Source organism: Corythoichthys intestinalis, chromosome 1, assembly GCF_030265065.1.
Source record: "Corythoichthys intestinalis isolate RoL2023-P3 chromosome 1, ASM3026506v1, whole genome shotgun sequence".
NCBI lineage: Eukaryota > Metazoa > Chordata > Actinopteri > Syngnathiformes > Syngnathidae > Corythoichthys > Corythoichthys intestinalis.
Window position 1 is genome coordinate 2,716,635 of NC_080395.1, and position 23,044 is coordinate 2,739,678.

The following is a 23,044-nucleotide window of genomic DNA, read 5'->3' on the forward strand; positions in this document are numbered from 1 at the left end:
TTTCCGGCATATAGATTTTTTAAAAATTGTTATTTATTGTTTTATCTCATTGTTAGGGATCTTTGTAGTCAAAATACGGCAGTCAGTGAATTCAAAAGAAAGTGACCAAAAAAAAAAAGGACATGACCAAAGCATCCCCCACGCAATTTCTCCAGAAATGACATCATCCGGTTTCATACGGTTTCGCTAAAGTGAGGAAATCTTACATGATTTCACATCAAAACGCATCAGATTTGCGAGATCTGACTAGATAGAGCACCTAAAGTCTTTTCGGATTTTAGCAAATCTTCCCCGCGGGATCGCCCTTGTAGCCCTCTAGCATAAAAGTGAGAATAACCGTGTTAGCCCGATAAGATTTTATTTTGTATTCATGGAGTAGAGCGGCAAAGAAACACAGATTTTCTCCTTTTTCATCTTTTTGTACGTCGTGTCCGGTTACGTCGTCGTGTGATCCGCTGGCTCGTCTCGTAGCCAAATGCCTGCTGTGTCATTGTGCTCAATTAAACATCGCGGCGCCGCTGACAAGCGCTCGTACCCCGGCGGCGGCCTCGCAAACACGAGAGGGGAGGAGGCCGCTGTTCGGCGCTCTTAATTTCAACAGGACAAAATCACGTTCTCGTGCGCGGGCACTTTTGGCTTTCAAGTAGTCCCTAGGCGAACCGCGGCGTACGACAACAGTGTACGACATGCAAATAGCAACAGTGAAACATTGGGCAATTATCAAATCAAGAGGAAGTGAAGTGGATTAATTAGTCCTGTAAAGTGTTTATATGCGGCAGGCAGGCTTGCATCATGTCATTTGGTACACAATCAAATGGAAAATAACTGCTAGCATGTGAAGAATTTTGGCTAATTGAACCACCGTTTTGGAAAACAGAACATGACTAAATCATCTTACTTAGAGTACCGTAATTTTCACATTATAAGGCGCACCTGACTATAAGCCGCCACCCACCACATTTGACACCAAAACTACATTTATTCATAGATAAGCCGCGGCTATCGTCACTGTATTATGGGATATCTACACCGAAAGATATTAACCCTTGAGAGTCGAAGGACACGCCGGCGCGTCCTCAGCGCACGTCGTCTTTGAAGCGCCCTCACGTTTTAATTACGTCACCCACATGCCGTTGGTTGGTCTCGTTTTAAAGTGCGGAAGTTGCGGTTTACTCTCGTTATTATTTGAAGTCAATCGACCAACTCAAACGTGAGATATTGTCATTTAAGTTTTATAGTTTTATCGTCCTCTCAAAAAACATTGAAAAGCTGCATGGATCATTTGTTTATGTCTATATTTCCATCATTTCTTGTCCTTTTTCAAAACGGAAGCTCCATGAAAAAAACACAAATCAAACGAACCCTTTCGAAGTCACAGTGGAAGCACAAAAAGCGTTTTTTTTTTTTTTTTTTTTTTTTAAAATATATCTGCCGTGCGAGGTTCCACCGAACGAGAGGGAGGAGTGTTCTGAAGCAGCGAGGTGGCGAGCGACGGCCGTTTGGATAAAGCGAGCGACTTTGTGTGACTTTGAGAATAAACGGAAAACTAAATTTAGCGCAAGCAATTCTGCTTTTGGATGGCCCAAATTCGTCATCATCGTCTTCTTCAGAAGAGTCCTCGAGTGAAGATAGTGACGGATTTGAACACAAGGGTGACACCATCGACGAGCAGAGGTAAGCCAACTCACTTTTTTATTTTTTTTATGCTGAAAAAGTTTCTTTTGAAAGTTTCTTTTGATATTGCAAGACAACGTTAATTTTGATGCAATGTAAGTGTGTGTTTGTGTATATAATAATAAAATGTGCATATTAGATCAAAGTCGTACGTGCACTGTGTGTATCCCAGGCAGGAATTTATAATTTGTGGTGTTCTTCTTTCTATATGAAGATTAGGGATGTAGCACATATACAGCTATGGTATTCTTTCTATTGTCATGCATATAGATTTCCATTATTATTTATCGCTGTATATATTTTTATTTTATACTTTATTATTTTCATAAATACTGACTTTTTTTCATGTACAGTTATAGTGACAATGAAAGTAAAGTGAAATGAAAATGGAAGGGTGGAAAGAGGACCGACACCCCATGGAAGTGTGAGCTGTGTGATGTAGCCCTGTGTCTAATTCCAGGACGAAACTGCTTGTCAGAGTGGCATGCCTGAAAAAAAATTAACTTGTTTATTGTAAATATTTTTGAAAATACTTTTTTCCCCAATGTTATATATATATATTTCCCCCCCCCCACAATCGGTCTTCTCAATTTGTGTATATAAATGTGTGTTCAAGAAGCTTGATTGTGTGTACATAGTTTTCATCAGGTGATGGGCCGCAATACCTAAACTCATAAAGAGATGGCCTCTAAACACTTTTTGTGTTAGATGGTATATATTTTTTCACTGTTCTTCACTGTTTGGTCTGCTGTATATAACCTGTTTTGACTAGAGCATGTATAAGGGCAAAAAACGCCTATGGCTATACCTGTTGTTCATGTTGAATTGTCAAATATAAGACTATTTATTCTATATTTTTTGGGTTGAATGTTCATCCTAACATGTTGAATAAATATTACAAAGTTTCAAAACAGTTCGTTACGCATGTTTGGTTGTCAATTGGACATCAATATTAAAAATTTTGACAAAACGATTTTGGAATTTTTGGTCTTTTTGGGCCCAAAATGATGATTTATAATTGGTCAGTGAAGGAAACAACAGTTTGGACATGAAGTTCAAGGTGTCACAAAAAAAAAGGGACCAAACCAGGCCATCGTAAACAATTCTTTCTTTGAAATACAGTATAAAGGCAACTTCAAAGGCATGCAAAATCAGAAAAAATAGGCCCAGACCTTAAAGGGATAACCGGTAACACTTTATTTGACAGCGGCATCATACGACAGTCATAAGACCAAATGAACCACCATGAAACTTGGAACCAATTGGCTACAAAGCTTCATTGCTTCAAGAAGCTTCATTTGGCCATCACTGCTCCCTTGGGGGTGACAGTCAACCTCTGCTGCCACCTGCTGTCAACACCGTTGCTGTCCAACATGCCTACTAGCATGCATTGCAGCGCTACAGATGTAAATGACAATCAATATTCATGTTGTGTGCTAATTATTTCTCCAGTTACTGTTCCAGTTGTTTCATTAATTGCTAGTTACAGTATTTGGTAACACTTTATTTGACAGTGGTGCAATAAGATTTATTAGACAATTATAATTATGATACGACACTGTCATGAGCATCAATGAATGTTTATAACAGATGTCATTTAGTGTCATGCGGCAAATTATCTCACTTTTGAATGGATGTAAAAGATCCGAGCTGGACTTAAATGGAGTTAGTAGCATAATTTGCCGGATGACACTTAATAACATCTGTCATAAGCATTCAGTAATGCCCATGATAGTGTCATGTCATAATTTTGATGGTTTTATGACAGTCTTATAACACCACTGTCAAATAAAGCGTTACCTATTAACCCAAATCAACAAAAAGCTGCACGGGACTCTAAGCCACAGGATTCAAAATGAGGAAAAAAAGTAGCAGCTTATAGTGCAAAAATTAAGGTAATTATTTTCTTCAGTTATTGTTCCAGTTTTTTCATTAATTGATAGTTATTGATATGGTATTTGGTAACTCTTTATTTGACAGTGGAGCAATAAGACTGTAATTAGACAATTATAATTATGACATGACACTGTCATGAGCATTGATTTCATTTAGTGTCATCTGGCAAATGATCTCATTTTTGAATGGATGTAAAAGATCCGAGCTGGACATAAATGGAATTAATGACATAATTTGCCAAATGACACTTCATGACATCTCTCATAAGCATTCAGTAATGCCCATGATAGTGTCATGTCATAAGTATGACGATCTTATGACGCCGCAGTCAAATAAAGTGTTACCTGTTAATTTTAACCCAAATAAATCAATAAATAAGCCGCACTGGACTATAAACTGCAGGATTCAAAATGAAGGAAAAAAGTAGCGGCTTATGGTCCGAAAATTATGGTACTTATTGCAAAGAAAAGCTCAATCCTTACACTGCTTGCCGAAAGTATTGGCACCCCTGCAATTTTGTCAGATAATGCTCAATTTCTCCCAAAAAATGACTGCAATTAGAAATGCTTTGGTAGTAATATCTTCATTTTAGGGCTGTCAAACGATTAAAATTTTTAATCGAGTTAATTACAGCTTAAAAATTAAATAATCGTAATTAATCGCAATTCAAACCATCGATAATATATGCCATATTTTTCTTTAAATTATTATTGGGATGGAAAGATAAGACACAAGACGGATATATCCATTAAACATATGGTACATAAATAGTGTATTTGTTTATTATATCAATAAATCAACAAGATGGCATTAACATTATTAACATTCTGTTAAAGCGATCCATGGATAGAAAGACTTGTACATGGATAGAAAGACTTGTAGTTCTTAAAAGATAAATGTTAGTACAAGTTATACAGTGCCCTCCGTAATTATTGGCACCCCTGGTTAAGATGTGTTTTTTAGCTTCTAATATATATTAGGGGTGTCAAAAGATTACAATTTTTAATTGAGTTAATTACAGCTTAAAAATTAATTAATCGTAATTAATCGCAATAAATCGCAATTCAAACCATCTATAAAATATGCCATATTTTTCTGTAAATTATTTTTGGAATGGAAAGATAAGACACAAGATGGATATATACATTCAACATACGGTACAAAAGGACTGTATTTGTTTATCATAACAATAAATCAACAAGATGGCATTAACATTATTAACATTCTGTTAAAGCGATCCATGGATAGAAAGACTTGTAGTTCTTAAAAGATAAATGTTAGTACAAGTTATAGAAATTTTATATTAAAACCCCTCTTAATGTTTTCGTTTTAATAAAATTTGTAAAATTTTCAATCAAAAAATAAACTAGTAGCCCGCCATTGTTGATGTCAATAATTACTTACACAATGCTCATGGGTGCTGAAGCCTATAAAATCAGTCGCACCCAAGCGCCAGCAGAGGGCAGCAAAACTCCACAAAACACAACAAGTGGGCATTTCACTGTACTGTCATTTAAATCTGAGCGGGACATGTGCGTTAATTGCGTCAAATATTTTAACGTGATTAATTTTAAAAAATTACCGCCCGTTAACGCGATAATTTTGACAGCCGTAATTTTAACGTGATTAATTTAAAAGAATTATTACCGCCCGTTAATGCGATAAATTTGACAGCACTACATTTTCCTAAACAAATATTCTTGTCAATCTATTTTTCTGTTTGAAAAATGAAACCAAAGCATACACCGTCAGAAACAGCACTTGTGTCGCCATCATGTTCTCAAGGACATCTTCCGACTCGCCAAATATAATGAAGTCAGTGAGAAAAAAAATGAATCAAATAAGATTCCCGTTACATGCTATCACCCGCCCACGAAAAAAAGGCAATAAAACAATAAGTAATAATGAAAACGTGCGTATGGAAACGTCCTCTGGCATGACGAAGGTCATTTGTAGACGCTTCCAAGCATGATTACTTGTGACGGGGTAGCGCCCACCGGAGGGAACACCTTTTTGAAATAACATGACATTATGCTAATGAGCAGCACGTGCAGCAGGTGGCTGCCCGAGAGCCGACAAATATCAACTCGTTGTCTGCCAGTGATGCACACAAAAACACAGTAGGACTACATATTCATGTTGCACCGATACACGTGTGAGCGCCGATGCGACACTAAAATGAGGTCATCGGGGAGCAATTTGAAACTAGGCCTGCAAGCAGGACTGAACGGGCCCTCGCAATCTAGCGCAACTCGGACAGTGTGCAGGTCAGGGTGGTGGCAGATCGTCCTCTCTAATCTTCTCATCAGAACCTAACATGCTCGAAAGTCGCCTCTTTACATTCACACACCTAAGAGATAAAAACCCCTATTGGAGAGAGTACTACCAAAAAGGAGCGAATAAAGGGTCGTCACAGCAACAGACAGAGACATGTGGACATGGGCCGTAAAATAAGTATTTCAAAAGGTCTTGAAACTACAATGACCAACCTGAAAAGAACTGGACATATATTAGAAAAATGAGTGACTTTCTATTGCCACTAGTTGGCGCAATAGGGTTGATGCAAATGACACCTACAGGACCCTTCAGAGTATGACTCAACAAGCACGAGATGTTTGGCGCAGATATGTTGTAGAAGTTATGACTGTTCAAAGCTTGTGGTGAGATGAAATGGCTTCAGTCATTTTCACTTCTCCTGTTGGACTCTTCTGCTTCAACCAAACCTCAATATTTTTCATCAGGCATCTGAACACAGGTCTTAAGGCTCCCCTGATGCAGGTTTGAGGTCAACAGATTTTTTTACCCTTGGAGGAGGAACCTGTCTCATAAAAAAAGGCGTTTCCTGTTCTCACTAGGGGGCGCTAGGCCTAATGGGTAATATTTCAATGCACTCGTGTTAAGGGTGGGATACCGCACATACATGCCAGATATGAAAAAGATTGACCGTTGTGTCAAGGAACTATTAGCCATTTACTGAATTTGTCATTTTGCCGAAAAAATGGCCGACTTTGGCACCACGCCCAAGTCAGACCCGAGAATGAAAACGCACCATTTAAAAAAACTTAAGATCTCATATGTCTCCTGAACAGTCTCACCAATTTTGAAGAAGATCCAACTAACTCCCTCCGCGAAAAGGTCTCAAATGTGCACCCTGTAAATCGATAAAAAAATCATATTCGATCCAAAATATCCGAATTCCTGTTGGGTTTGGAATATGAGTGTAAATGCTTTTTTGGAGCAGTTTTTGACAAGGTATAGACTCCCCAAATTTCATTGCTCTACGCTGACAGACCCTAATGTTATAGGCCAATTTTAGGAGGCGCCACTGAGCCATTTTGTTACATTTTTTTGCAACGTTGCAAAATTATCAAAATTTACAATTTTCCACACGTATGTGCAAATTTTGGTGACTTTTCGTGCATGTTCAGGCCTCCAAATTGTCCGTTTTCATTTGCCCTGAAAAAAAAAAAAAAAAATAACTAGGCCTGCAAGCAGGACTGAACGGGCCCTCGCAATCTAGCGCAACTCGGACAGTGTGCAGGTCAGGGTGGTGGCAGATCGTCCTCGCTAATCATCTCATTAGAACCTAACATGCTCGAAAGTTGCCTCTTTACATTCACACACCTAAGAGATAAAAACCCCTATTGGAGAGAGTACTACAAAAAAGGAGTGAATAAAGGGTCGTCACGCCAACATACAGAGACATGTGGACATGGGCCGTAAAATAAGTATTTCAAAAGGTCTTGAAACTACAATGACCAACCTGAAAAGAAATGGACATATATTAGAAAAAATGAGTGACTTTCTATTGCCACTAGTTGGCGCTATAGGGTTGATGCAAATGACCCCTACAGGACACTTCAGAGTATGACTCAACAAGCACGAGATGTTTGGCGCAGATATGTTGTTGAAGTTATGACTGTTCAAAGCTTGTGGTGAGACGAAATGGCTTCAGTCATTTTCACTTCTCCTGTTGGACTCTTCTGCTTCAACCAAACCTCACTATTTTTCAACAGGCACCTGAACACATGTCTTATGGCTCCCCTGATGCAGGTTTCAGGTGAATATATTTTATTTCCTTGGAGGAGGAGGCTGTTTAGTAAAAAAAGACATTTCCTGTTCCCACTAGGGGGCGCTAGGCCTAATGGGTAATGTTTCAATGGACTCGTGTTAAGGGTGGGATCCTGCACATACATGTCAGATATGAAAAAGATTGAACGTTGTGTCAAGGAGCTATTAGTCTTTTACTGAATTTGTCATTTTGCCGAAAAAATGGCCGACTTTGGCACCACGCCCAGGTCAGACCCATGAATGAAAACGCACCATTTTGAAAATTTTAGATCTCCTATGTCTCCTGAATAGTCTCACCAATTTTGAAGATCATCCAACTAACTCCCTCTGTGACAAGGTCTCAAATGTGCACCCTGTTAATTGATAAAAATTTCACATTTGATCCAAAATACCCGATTTCCTGTTGGGTTTGGAATATAGGTTCAAGAGACTTTTTGGAGCAGTTTTGCACAAGGTATCGACTCCCCAAATTTCATTGCTCTACGTTAAAAAAAACTAATAGGAAATGCCTTTTTGAAAAATTCAAGGGGGCGACACTGACCCATTTTGTTACATTTTTTTGTAATGTCGCAAGATTATCGAAATCCACGCAAAGCCGCATGTATGTGCAAAATTTGGTGAGTTTTCGTGCATGTTCAGGCCTCCAAATGTAAACTGTACTAGAAATGGACAGAAATTTCACATTCGATCCAAAATACCCGATTTTCTGTTGGATTTGGAATATGGGTGCAAGAGGTTTTTTTGAGCAGTTAGGCATAAGGTATCTACTCCCCAAATTTCATTGCTCTACGTTGAAAAAACCCAATAGGAAAGGCCTTTTTTAAAACTCCTTTCTGTCGCCACTAGTTGGCACTGTAGAGTTGATGCAAATGACCCCTACAGGACCCTTCAGGGTATGACTCTCAACAAGCATGGGAAGTTTGGCGCAGATATGTTGTATATCTGCTGAGTTATGACTGTTCAAAGTATTTTGCAAGACAAATTGTTGACGATCATTTTCACTTTCATGTTTGGACCCCTCCGCTTCAACGAAACCTCAATATTTTTCATCAGGCACCTGAACACAGGTCTTAAGGCTCCCCTGATGCAGGTTTAAGGTCAACAGATGTTTTTCCTTTAGAGGAGGAACCTGTCTCGTAAAAAAAGGCATTTTCTGTTCTCACTAGGGGGCGCTAGGCCTAATGGATAATATTTCAATGCACTCGTGTTCAGGGTGGGATACCGCACATACATGCCAGATATGAAAAAGATTGAACGTTGTGTCAAGGAACTATTAGTCATTTACTGAATTTGTCATTTTGCCGAAAAAATGGCCAACTTTGGCACCACGCCCAGGTCAGACCCGTGAATGAAAACGCACCATTTTAAAAACTTAAGATCTCTTATGTCTCCTGAACAGTCTCACCAATTTTGAAGATGATCCAACGAACTTCCTTGACGAAAAGGTCTCAAATGTGCACCCTGTAAATGGATAAAAATGTCATATTCGATCCAAAATAACCGATTTCCTGTTGGGTTTGGAATATGAGTGTAAATGCTTTTTTGGAGCGGTTTTGGACAAGGTATAGACTCACCAAATTTCATTGCTCTACGCTGACAGACCCTAATGTTATAGGCCAATTTTAAAATTTCAAGGGGGCGCCACTGAGCCATTTTGTTACATTTTTTTGCAACGTTACAAAATTATCGAAATTTACAATTTTCCACACGTATGTGCAAATTTTCGTGACTTTTCGTGCATGTTCAGGCCTCCAAATTGGCCGTTTTCATTTGCCCTGAAAAAAAAAAAAAAAAAAAATCCTTTGCAAAACAATAGGGCCTTCGCACGCTTAGTGCTCGGGCCCTAATAACGTGCCAATCATGTGCAACTAGTGTTGCAACGGTTAACCCTTTAACACCGATGGTGTCGGCAGCGACGCGTTTACACATATCGTATTTGAAGCATCGTCACGCTGTAATTACGTCACCCACATGCCGCTGGTTGGTCTCATTTGAAAGTGCGGAAGTTGATGTCCACACCAGTTTTTATTTGAAGTCAATCGACCAAGAAAAACGGGAGCTAATGTCATTTGAGTTTTATAGTTTTATTGCACTCATAAATATGCGTTAAAACGCTGCATGGACCAGGTATCGAGCTCCATATTTCCATCATTTCTTGTCCTTTTTAAAAACCAAAAGCAGCACAAAAGACCACATATCCCACGAGCCGTTGTGATGTCAAGAAGGACGAACCGAATGTGGACATTTTTAATAAATTTCCGAGCGAGGCGCCAAATAAGGAAGAGGAGGTATACGAAGCAAGCAACGCTCGGTTGGGTTGAGCGAGCGACTTTGAAACGTGCGGAATGAATCTAAAACTAAATTTAGCGCAAGCGAATGCATTATTTCATTAACTCAAGGAAGAAGATGAGCCGTATTTGTCGTTGTTTTCCTGGGATGAGTCGGTGTCTCGGCGAGTAGGCTGTGTGACGTTGTGTGTGACGCAGTTCCGTGACCTGTTCATGCAGAAGCTTTATTGAGTGCACAAAAAAAAACAAAAACTTTATTGGGTCGTATGCCAGAAAAATTTGAATTGAACTGAACAAATTGTCAATACTTTTTAAAGTACTTTTTTTCAATGTTATATTTTTTTTCTTCTTCACTATTTTCTTTTCAATTTTTATAAAGATGAGTGTTCGAGAAGCTTGATTGCATGTACGTATATACTTTAGATAAGGTGATGGGTATAATACCTAACCTCACAAAGAGGTATCCTCCAGACCCTTTTTGTTTTAGATGATATATATATTAGGGCTGTCAAACGATTAAAATTTTTAATCAAGTTAAATACAGCTTAAAAATTAATTAATCGTAATTAATCGCAATTCAAACCATCTATAAAATATGCCATATTTTTCTGTAAATTATTGTTGGAATGGAAAGATAAGACACAAGATGGAGATATACATATATTCAACATGTGGTACATAAGGACCATATTTGTTTATTATACCAATAAATCAACAAGATGGCATTAACATTATTAACATGTTAAAGTGATGCATGGATAGAAAGACTTGTAGTTCTTAAAAGATAAATGTTAGTACAAGTTATAGAAATTTTATATTAAAACCCCTCTTAATGTTTTCGTTTTAATAAAATTTGTAAAATTTTCAATCAAAAAATAAACTAGTAGCCCGCCTTTGTTGATGTCAATAATTACTTACACAATGCTCATGGGTGCTGAAACCTATAAAATCAGTCGCACCCAAGCGCCAGCAGAGGGCAGCAAAACTCCACAAAACACAAGTGGGCATTTCACTGTACTGTCATTTAAATCTGAGCGGGACATGTGCGTTAATTGCGTCAAATATTTTAACGTGATTAATTAAAATAATTAATTACCGCCCGTTAACGCGATAATTTTGACAGCCCTAATATATATATATATATATATATATATATATATATATATATATATATTTATATATACATATATATATATTAAGGCTGGGACTTTAACGCATTAATTTCGATTAATTAATTATAAAGCTTTTAACTAGAGCTGTCCCGACTAGTCGACATAGTCGATGTAATCGATGACGTAAATCCGTCGACGAGCACAACATCCCGTCGACGGTTAATGAAGGGTTAAAAAAATATATGCGTGGAAAGTTAGAATGTCGGATGCTCTGTTTGCAAGCGGGGAAAGCAGCACAAAGCCAAAAAAAGCGCACCAGAGTGTCCAAAACATCGACTTATTTCAAAGAAACAAAGGAGAGTACGCTCTTCTGTCCTGTCTCTTCAGTGCCAAGCTTGGCTGCACGTCGGCCGTGAATAAACACCTCAAGCGCCTTCACGCAGTTTGTAATTTAAAAAAAATTTTTTTTTTCATTTTTTGTACACCAGAGGGTGCTGTCGCCTTACTAAATAATAATGTTTCATTGACAATGGGCCTATAAGTGCTATTAGTATTGTTAATGCTAATTGAAAGGTTTATTTCATGTTATGGTTTATTTTATGGTATAGAAAATTATATAAGGTTAAAAGGTCATAAATATATACAGTATATACAGTGATTGCACTCAAGGGAGAGATTGTCAATGATAAGGTAAAGGCAATTCATAAAGGCAATTCATTGATATATAAATAAGGTTTAAAAGTAAAAAGGTGAAAAGTTTTTGTTAATTTCTAATTGTGTTGCTTTATTTGTGTGCACCGTAGCCTTTAGGGTGTGTTTACATCAAGGATGGAATAAAAGTTGTAAACCATCAGTTTAAGAGACCATCTTTTCAATCGGGATGCTACACTAGTTAATTCTATCAGCATTTGAACTCATTGTTTATTTGTGATTTATTATTGTTATTTACGTGTTTATTTGTACTTTAATAAATGATTTGAGTGTTCCAATATGTTTTTTGTGAATTGATAAGCGTCAACAAAAATTTCATTGCTAAATTAGTAAAAAAATAAATAAATAAATAAATTATTAGATTAGTCGACTAATCGTAAAAATAGTCGGCTGACTAATCGGGAGAAAATTAGTCGTTTGGGACAGCCCTACTTTTAACGCGTTAAAAATTTTAACGCAATTAATTGTTTCAGTTCCATTTGTCCGCATGCGGAACCTTCCTAATCATGTGGTACGCCGGTAAATCTGACGCACACAAACAAACGCTAACAGCAGCAGTGATGGGAGGCGACATTTTATTTGGACAGTTAGGGGCTAGTTTTCCCTTATAAAACGCATCCTGATGGGACAATGGACAAGAGCATTGTTTTGTGCAAGCCGCCGACGCGGCCGCGGGCCTTCCTCGTCCCCCTCTTCCCGCCCGCCCTTTAACCAGGGCGCAGCGGCGGCGAGGGTCCCGGCGCGGTCGGCTTGGCGGTCACGGTTGCACCCGGCGGGCTGCCTCGGCCGGCGCTTGTGCAAGCTGCTATTCGATGACGAAAAGCAGACCAAAGAAGACCGATTGAAGTCTGTCGAGTATGTTGGTTTGACACGGGACCACTGGACTTTCTTGAGCAATTCTAACTATTACGGAGTGACCGCACATACAATACAAGTCGTCAACAATGAATGGCATTTGGCGTCTTTCGTCCTGACTGTGCAAAAAGCCAACGACAGACGCTAAACAGTAAACTGTGCAGACCAGATTTTTTTTCGGTAGCTGAGTCCTGGGAGATTGAACGAAAAGTCACAACAATTGGTACGGATTGTTGAATAACTTAATGTTGAAGTGTTGCACTTTGTTATTTTCTTGCAGTTTAATTATCAGTGTTTACATTTCACTATTTGAAAGAAAATATTTGGCAATATTTTATGCCTCATAGTTTTATCTTGTAACTACTGAAAAGTAGTTATGTATACGGTTAAAAAACAGTAACTATCTAAAGAAAAATGTTTTCAAAGAACATAAATAATCCGGGTGCCTGAAACACTTTAAACCTGAATAGCTGTATTAGCACTTTGACCAATTGTATGCTGATGACATTTCATATTAACAGTAATAAATTTGTTGTTAAGCTCAAAAAGGCTTTTTTATTGAGAACACGATTTGTTTTGTCAATATATGGTTTTCAATTAGAATGCGATTAATTTCGATTAATTAATTACAGACCCTGTAATTAACTCGATTAAAAATTTTAATCGAGTCCCACCACTAATATATATATATATATTTTCTCACTATTTTGCACTGTATATAACCTGTTTTGACCATAGTATGTGTAAAGGCCAAAAACGCCTATGACCATACTTGCTGTTTGTGTTGAATTGTCAAACATAAAACTATTCAATCTTATTTTTTTCTATTGAATGTTTATCCTAACAAGTTGAATAAATATTATCAAGCTTCAAAACGGTTGGTCAAGCATGTTTGGTTGTCAATAGGACATCAACATTACAAATTTTGAAAAAAGATTTTGGGATTTTTTTTTTTTGTCTTTTTGGGTCCAAAATGTGGATTATAATTGGTCAGTGAAGAAAACAACAGTTTGGACATCAAGTTCAAGGTGTCCTGAAAAAAGGGACCCAACTTGGTCATTGTAAACCATTTTTTCTTTGAAATATAAAGGCAACATCAAATGCATGCAAATTCAGCCAAAATAGGCTTAGGTGTTAAAGGGTTAATCGATTAACTTGAGTAATTCAATTAGCAAAAAAGATTCGAATTAAATTTTACTTCGTCGAGTATTCGTTTCCTTAAAGTGGACATAGGCGGATCTACTATTCAGGCGAAGTAGGCGATCGCCTTAGGCCCCCAACCAGTAGGGGGCCCCCAACCAGCTGCCCATGCCCCAACGAGCAAGGGCTTGGGCCACCGGAGCCAGCAGCACCCCCAACTATTCGTCATGTATAATTATGTCAGCATACCAAACAAACAAATAACAAAACAAAAAACAAAGCCATTTGAATGCTGCATTTATATTATCTCACCCCCCACACATGCACTACAATGGACTGTTCCACGACGACGGACTGAGTATCAGTCACTTAGCTTCATTTAGCGCCGCTTAGCATCGCTTAGCTCCGCTTAGCTCCGCTTAGCTGTTTGTTAGCTTCACTTAGCTCTCCCGCGTTTTTCACGCCACTAAGCTCGCTATTTTTACAGCTCACTACTTTGCACGTCGGCTATCGTTTATTTCGAACACATGAGCGAACGTGCTCTCAATTAGGGCTGCAGCTATTGAATATTTTAGTAATCGAATAATCGACTGAAAAGTCTATCGCTTCATCGAGTAATTGGATAAAACATATATCTTTTTGGGTGAAGAGCAATTATAAATATACATGAGAAAACAAGACATTTCATCTAATATTGAACCATTTTCAGTCAATCAATGTCTTTATTTTCGATGTACATTGTTAAAAAAAACAGCCAACAATTGCATCGCAGATGTAACTAGAATATTAAAAAAAAGACTAATTCACTGCTTTCACTCAAAAAACTGTTATATCTTATTTAAAAAAAAAAAAATAAATAAATAAATAAAAAAAAATATATATATATATATTTATATATATGTAGACATATTTCTTACCTAAAAATGCCATTACGCTTGATAACACACATCACTTAAAAGTTTGGATTTTTTCCCACGTGTTTCAATTGAATTTCTATTTGTGTCAAGCCATTTTTAAGATCTCCTCTAGAGCAGTAATGTTTTGGGGCTTTCGTTGGACAACACGGACTTTCAACTCCCTCCTCACGCCGTGGCGTCAAAATAATAACAAAAACGGGGAGCAAAAATCCCAGAACCAAACGGGGGAACCTAGTGAATGACCTACAGAGAGCTGAGACCACAGTAACAAAGGCTACTATCAGTAACACAATGCGCCGCCAGGGACCCAAATTCTGCACTGCCAGACGTGTCCCCCTGCTGAAGAAAGTACACGTCCACTCCCGTCTGCGGTTCGCTAGAGAGCATTTGGATGATCCAGAAGAGGACTGGGAGAATGTGTTATGGTCAGATGAAACCAAAATAGAACTTTTTGTTAGAAACACAGGTTCTCTTGTTTGGAGGAAAAAGAATACTGAATTGCACCATACCCACTGTGAAGCATGAGGGTGGAAACATCATGCTTTGGGGATGTTTTTCTGCAAAGGGACCAGGACGACTGATCTGTGTAAAGGAAAGAATGAATGGGGCCATGTATCGAGAGATTTTGAGTGAACATCTCCTTCCATCGGCAAGGGCATTGAAGATGAGACGTGGCTTGGTCTATTCGCAAGACAATGATCCCAAACACACAGCCAGGGCAACAAAGGAGTGGCTTCGTAAGAAGCATTTCAAGGTCCTGGAGTGGCCTAGCCAGTCTCCAGATCTCAACGCCGTAGAAAATCTGTGGAGGGGGTTGAAAGTCCGTGTTGCCCAACGACAGCCCCAAAACAAACTGCTCTATAGGACATCTGCATGGAGGAATGGGCCAAAATACCAGCAACAGTTTGTGAAAAGCTTGTGAAGCGCTACAGAAAACGTTTGGCCTCCGTTATTGCCAACAAAGGGTACATAGCAAAGTATTGAGATGAACTTTTGGTATCGACCAAATACTTATTTTCCACCATGATTTGCAAATAAATTATTTAAAAATCAAACAATGTGATTTTCTGTTTTTTTTTTTTTTCCACATTCTGTCTCTCATGGTTGAGATTTACCCATGTTGACAATTACAGGCATCTCTAATATTTTCAAATGGGAGAACTTGCACAATTAGTGGTTGACTAAATACTTATTTGCCCCACTGTATAAGTTTTTGACCAAAATAGCAACTTCGTTTTGTTTTAATTTACTGCAAGTTTTCAACAGCTAATAAGTAACTCAATTTAACATCAGAAACTTAATACTCGCTTGTTTGACATTGACGGCGCTAGACGTCCAATCTGATTGAAGGTTAGCTAATCAATCAATCAATTTTATTTGTATAGCATATTTAAAAATCCGCCAAGGAGACCAAAGTGCTTTACATAGCATAACACAGCAAAATAAGTCAACTTTGAAAGATAAAACACATAAAATAAATAAAAGACGAGGTCATAAACTGTCATTGCACATTAAAAGCTGAAGAAAAATAAAATGTTTTAAGGCGTGATTTAAAATCCGTAAGTGAGGGGGCCTGTCTAATAGTAAGTGGTAATTGTTTCCACACCCTGGGCGCCATCACCGTAAATGCACGGTCACCCCTAAGCTTCAGCCTTGATCTCGGGACTACTAGAAGCAGGTGGTCAGCTGATCTGAGGGTTCTGGTTGGACTGTAAGGCTGAAGCAGTTCTGACAGATATGGCGGCGCAAGATTATTCAAACATTTAAAAACAAATAATAATATCTTAAAATGTATTCGGTAATGTACCGGGAACCCGTGAAGAGATGCTAAAATCGGGGTGATATGTTCGCGCCTCCGGGTTCTAGTTCGGAGTCGAGCAGCAGAGTTTTGTACAAGTTGCAGACGGGCCAGTGCCGCCTGACCGACACCTGCATACAAAGAATTACCGTAATCCAGCCGAGTTATGACAAAAGCGTGAATCAATTTTTCCATATCAGAGCGCGAAACAATAGATTTCACCTTAGCAATCTGGCAAAGCTGATAAAAACAGTCCCGTACAACACAAGAAATCTGCTTCTCAAATTTAAAATCAGAATCAAATTGGACCCCTAGATTTTTGACATAATTCTTAAGAAACAGAGACAATGAACCGAGGTCAACATTCAGGGAGGCCTGGCTACTTGGTTTGAACACCATGACTTCAGACTTGCTGTCATTCAAACTTAAAAAATTACATGACAGCCACGACCTTATATCGTTGAGGCATTCAATAAGTTGACAGAAAGTGCCATTTTGCGCCATTAGAAAATAGATCTGACAGTCATCGGCATACAAATGAAATAAAACACCATGTTTCCTAAAAACAGAACCAAGAGGCAATAAATAAAGCGAAAATAAAAGAGGGCCGAGAACAGATCCCTGGGGAACCCCGTGTGGAAGCGATGCCTTTTTGAACATGAAATTGCCCCTTTTCACACAAAAACTCAGTTCATTTAGGTAAGACTTAAACCATTCAAGAGCGACACCTCGAATACCCACACTGTGTTCAAGACGAGAAATTAAAATCTCATGGTCTACGGTATCAAATGCTGCAGACAAATCTAAAAGAACTAAAACAACAAACTTGCCAGAGTCTGTTGCCAGAAGTATATCATTTGATACTCTTAAAAGTGCCGACTCAGTGCTGTGGAGGGATTTAAAACCAGACTAGAATGGTTCTGAAATCTGGTTTTCTTCAAGGAATGGTAGCAGCTGACTATAGATAACCTTTTCTAGTATTTTAGAAATATATGGAAGATGAGAAATGGGCCAAAATTTGAACAGAGGCTAAATTGAAAGCTACCACTTCCAACAGATTGGATGTCTACTTGTGATAAACGTATTAAAATGAACAGCAGATGGATTTAATAATCTTTTTTGATACTTCTAACTAAAATATCTTTAGAATCATTTAGGAATAATTTTTTATTACCGAGTAAGGCCATGAAGCAGATGCAGATGGCGAAGAGCGAGCTGAAGCTGAGTCCCACGTCGTCGCTGTACACGGCCAGCGTGGTCTCGCAAAGGCGCCCCCGGTGGCCGTCGGGGCAGTGGCAGGTGAATTTGCTGGGGGACTGCGCCACGCACGTCCCGCCGTGGCACGGTCGCGTGGCGCATAACGTGTACACGCACGACTTCCGGCTGCCGTTGACTCGTACCATGTGGCCTGGCGGACATCTGGAGAAGAAGGAGAAACATGATCAATCAACAGCGTGATAATACGATTTCTATTAGGCCTGCAATTAATATTATTTTTTATTATTGATTAATCGGCCAATTAATTAAACGATTAATGGATTAAATGGATGAATATAACTTTTTTTAATTACCTTTAGAGTTAAAGTTGAAGTGGTTTTAGGCATATTGTAAGTAACAATGAAGACAAAATCCAATTTAAAAGCACACTCTCTTGTATGACAATTTACAGTTTGAATGGGAGTGTTTGTTGAGACTAAGCTGTTATGTGAATGGGTTTATGTTAGAGCTGTCAAAATTATCGCGTACTCTCTCAATAACAGAGGAGTGTGGCAACAACTAGCATGAACGTAGCACAAACGAATGGCACAACTTCGGAACAATTTTGCAGTAAATGAGGGGCTTAGAGGGATGGTATCACCCGAAATTCCAATTTACTGCAAGATGGACCCGAATTTGTTTGCGCTACGTTAGTGCTAGTTGTTAGCACACCCCTTCTGTTATTGAGAGAGTTGGTACGCTCCATTAGCCCCGGTAGCTTAGCTAAGGAAAGCTACGAGTGACGTCACCACTCAAAATTACCGTAATTTCCTGAATATAACGCGCACTTTTTTTCCCCCAAAATCAACTTGTAAAATCATGGTGCGCATTATAAACGGGTACAAGGTTTCGTTTCGGTTGTGGCGAGTTAGGGAAGGAGTCGGAATCAGAGTATCAAACAACAGAGCTAATCCGCGTTGCTTTATCGACATTTAAGCTAGGGTTGCCAAATTTCAGAAATAGAAATAAGGGACGCCCCCTTCGCGCCCAAAGCCTTATGGGTGAAAAAAAGCGAAACAGCCCGACAGCATCACTGACCCACCACCCCCATACTTCACAGTGGGTATGAGGTGCTTTTCAGCATGCGCATCTTTCATGGCACGCCAGACCCACTTAGAGTGTTTGATGCCAAAAAGCTCAATCTTGGTCTCACACAAAAATACACACGGTCCCAGGCTTCAACTGGGACCGTGTGTATTTTATTTCGCTTCCAAAGGCCCTGGGAACCTTGTTAGGGTGAATGGCATCATGAATGCTTTGAAATACTAGGACATTTGAAATCAAAATCTGTTGCCCTCTGCCCGAAAGCTGAAGATGGGTCGTCACTGGGTCTTTCAGCAAGACAATGACCCTTAACATATGGCCAAATCTACACAGAAATGGTTCTCCAGACACAAAATCATACTCCTCCCATGGCCATCTCAGTCCCCAGACCTTGTTTTGTTGGCAAAAGGGGGTTGTACAAAGTATTAACAGCAGGGGTGCTAATAATTGTGACACACATTATTTGATGTCAAATTATTTTTTCTTTATGTGGGATTGTTTCCCCCACTGAATGAATGCACTTGTATTGAAGGTTGGATTTTTCTCTTTTTTTCCATGAAGGTCCCATATTCTTTGAATAATAAAAAATATATAATAGAAGCTAAAAAACACATCTTTTTCAGGGGTGCCAATAATTAAGGAGGGCACTGTATATGTTTGTGTATGCATTTGTAATGAAGTTTTCAGCTACAGTATGTGGAGTTTCGTGTGAGCAATTTGCTATGAGAATTGTAAATGCGTTAGCATTCATAGCATTTAAGCCCACAACATGCTGCCTTGACATCCTTCCTTCAAACTTTTTCAAAACTGTTTTTCATTGCATAGCCCCAGACATACTTCAGGTTATAAATACTTCTCTCCAAACAGGAGAGTTTCCTCAGACTTTGAAAACTGCAGTAATAAAACCTCTTCTAAAAAAAAACTCATCTGGATGCCTCAACCATTAGTAATTACAGGCCAATATCAAATCTGACATTCCTGGGGAAAATTATGGAAAGGGTTGTGTTCGAACAGATCCAGACTTTTATGATGCAAAACAATCTTTTTAACTCATTTCAGTCTGGATTTCGGCCACAACACAGCACCAAGACCGCGGTTATCAAAGTCCTAAATGATATTCGTCGGAATACCGATGCAGGCAAATCATCTGTTCTGCTACTATTGGATGTCAGCGCCGCATTTGACATGGTTGATCACAACATACTACTCAACAGATTGGAACAGTGGGTGGGGCTTACTGACACTATTCTTCAGTGGTTCACGTCCTATTTACATGATAGGGATTTCTTTGTGTCAATCGGAAACTATCAGTCAGAACGAACCAAATTCACGTGTGGAGTCCCTCAAGGGTCAATTCTTGGACCACTTTTATTTAATATCTATATGCTTCCGTTAGCTCAGATAATGGAACAGTATGACATCTCCTATCACGCCTATGCAGATGATACACAACTGTAAATTTCTGTGTCCCCACATGATTATAGTCCCTTAGTCACCCTGAGTAAATGCATTCATCAAATCAATGAATGGATGTGGCAGAATTTTCTCCAGTTAAATGTGGAGAAGACAGAGGTGATCATTTTTGGGCCAAAAAGGAAAGGTCAAAGATAAGCAGGCAACTTAGTGTCACTTACAGCTACAAATCAAGTCAGAAACCTTGGCGTAATTATTGACTCAGACCTAAAATTTGATAGCCATCTAAAGTCCGTCACTAAATCCGCTTATTACCACCTAAAAAATATAACCAGAATTAAGGGGCTTCTGACTCAACAGGACATGGAAAAACTTATGCATGCATTCATTTTCAGCAGATTGGACTATTGCAACGGTGTATTTACAGGTCTTGATAAAAAATCAGTCAGGAAGCTGCAGCTAGTACAGAATGCTGCAGCCAGAGTCCTCACAAATACAAGGAAGCTGGACCACATTACACCGGTTTTGAAATCGCTACACTGGCTTCCAGTGAGTCAAAGGATTGACTATAAAATACTACAAAACACTTAATGGCCTTGGACCAAAAGACATGCTTGACTTGTTAGATTCCTATGAGACATCTAGACCCCTAAGGTCGCCTGGAACGGGTCTTCTGCATGTTCCAAGAACAAGAACCAAGCAGGGTGAGGTAGCATTTAGTCATTATGCTCCTCACCTCTGGAACACGTTACCTGCACGTCTGAAGTAAGCTCAAACTGTTAGCTCTTTTAAATCAGGGCTAAAAACGCTTTTGTTTAGCACTGCATATCCATAACTGTCTATATATTTCAATCTACTTGCTTTCTATTCCTCTTTTGCTTATCTCCATTGCTGATTTCAATTATTATTATTATTAGTAGTTTTTGTTTTATTTTTGTTTTATTTCTAATTATTTATTTTTATTCTATTTGTGATTAAATGCGATCTTTTGTCTTGGTTTTTACGTTGTATTTAAATGTGATTTTTATGATCTTCATGTGATGTAAAGCACTTTGAATTGCCTTGTGTTGAATTGTGCTATATAAATAAATTTGCCTTGCCTTGCCTTGCCTTAAGCTAGCTGACTTTTGTTAGGCCAAATTAGGGGCAGTTTACATGGCAACTCTGCGACACAAAGATCCAATGACTGAGTAGCGGAATGGCCTCGCGTGCATATGGTGTCGGGGAAGACGAAAAATTCTGAATCCTGCCTCCAAAGTGGAAGAATTCGATCGCGGAGAATAGAGGGGGCATTGGTCTGTATGAATATCAAAAGCTCCCACGGCGCGAGACTGCGTCGATAACGCCAGCACTTGTACACGTCACATTGGACGCGCGCAGCGGTGCTGCTAAACATTAAAAACAGCAAATATGGTGGAATGTCGGTTTTAATTTACTGTTTTAATAATGTTTATAAATTAAATATGTTGAACGTTTCCATTTTTGTGCCTTTTTGAACTAAATAAAAATGCCATTGCTTCAAGTGGGCGGGCATATTTTTTCTCCGGGCTGAGGAGCTTGTTGGGGTCAAAGTGCATTTTCGCTGTCGCCTTGTAAATCTGCACTGCCCCCTAGGGCCTGGCATGAATACTACATCATTGTCATGGAATTTCGACATTGTTCGAATGAGGACGGACCCATATAAATGCAAATTTAAAATTTTTTGTGTTCTCGGGGAGTCACCATGTAAATGGCTAATTTCATCTACTCAATTTACATATTGATCAGATTAGATGTACATTTGAACACCAATTGTTTTGTGCAGAGTGTTTTATTGTTAAAATACGTGTCATTTTGAACATAAGTGTACATATGTGACTTACAACTTTACAAATTGTCAAAAGTGAAGGACGTCAAAAGCTTCAAAAAGCCCAATTGCTTTGAGGGCGATAGAAGGAATGAACATGTATTGCCGTCAATGGCAGCAAAGGAGTTAAAAAAAAAAAAAAATCTAGTGCCAAAATAAAACCGCAATCTACTGGTTTTCACGAATGCAACCTGAGCATAAATACTCTGCTTTGCGAGACCAAACACAGCAACATGTTTCATGCGCGTAACTTCTTTGCCCAGAAAAAAAAGGAAAAGAAAAGTAATAAAAATTTAAAAAAAGTCTGATTTAAATGTAGTATGCAGCTCCCGGCGTCATTAGCAGACTTTATCACTGACACTTAACGCTTTACAGCCTCGTTATCACGTCGCCTCAGTTCGGAGGGAAAAAAGCCGACGATGCGCTTAAAGACTCCTACGCTTTTTTTTTTTTTTTGGGGGGGGGGGGGGGGTGTTCATGAGGCGGCAGCGGCTTGTCGCCGCATTCCGGGAGGAATTAAAAAAAAATAATATTCTTTTTTTAAATTGCTGTTGTGTGTATTTTGAGAGTAAACATCCAGCTGGAAAAGGAGAACACTGTTCATGTGTTTTAATACTATTTTGTTTTGCAGTTTCCAGGCATAACTAAAAAATGCCACTCTCAATACTGTAAATACTGTACACAACACCACCACTGCCATAATTTAAGAATGAAATAAAGTCACCTGATATTAAAACTGCTACATCTACATAAGCGTTACGTGCGCTGTCACTTCAGTGCAATATTATGCAATTCCCCTAAGCAACGGGTCGTTTTAGTAGATGGTAGGATACAGTTCTCATTTTTGTGGCACTGTAAATCTACATATCTGAATAGGTACTAGCAAAAGTTGGTGAATATTAGTAGTGGACATCTCTACTCCTCACAAGTATGCATTTTTACTGTACCAATATTTTAAAAAATGAATTGGTAGTCCTGCATTTGAACTTTAATCAGGTTACAGTTCTCATTTGTGTGGTACT

The 23,044-nt window shown here is 38.7% G+C and overlaps 1 protein-coding gene across 1 annotated transcript in view; it reads right to left on the reverse strand.

Annotated features, from left to right (window-relative positions):
• The window catches only part of si:ch211-186j3.6 (neural-cadherin), a 689,510-nt gene that overhangs the window by 35,865 nt on the left and 630,601 nt on the right, over positions 1-23,044 (reverse strand). The window contains exon 36 of the mRNA XM_057844439.1: positions 17,637-17,881. Within this exon, the coding sequence (XP_057700422.1) occupies positions 17,637-17,881 (245 nt within the window). The remainder of the gene's footprint in view (positions 1-17,636; positions 17,882-23,044) is intronic.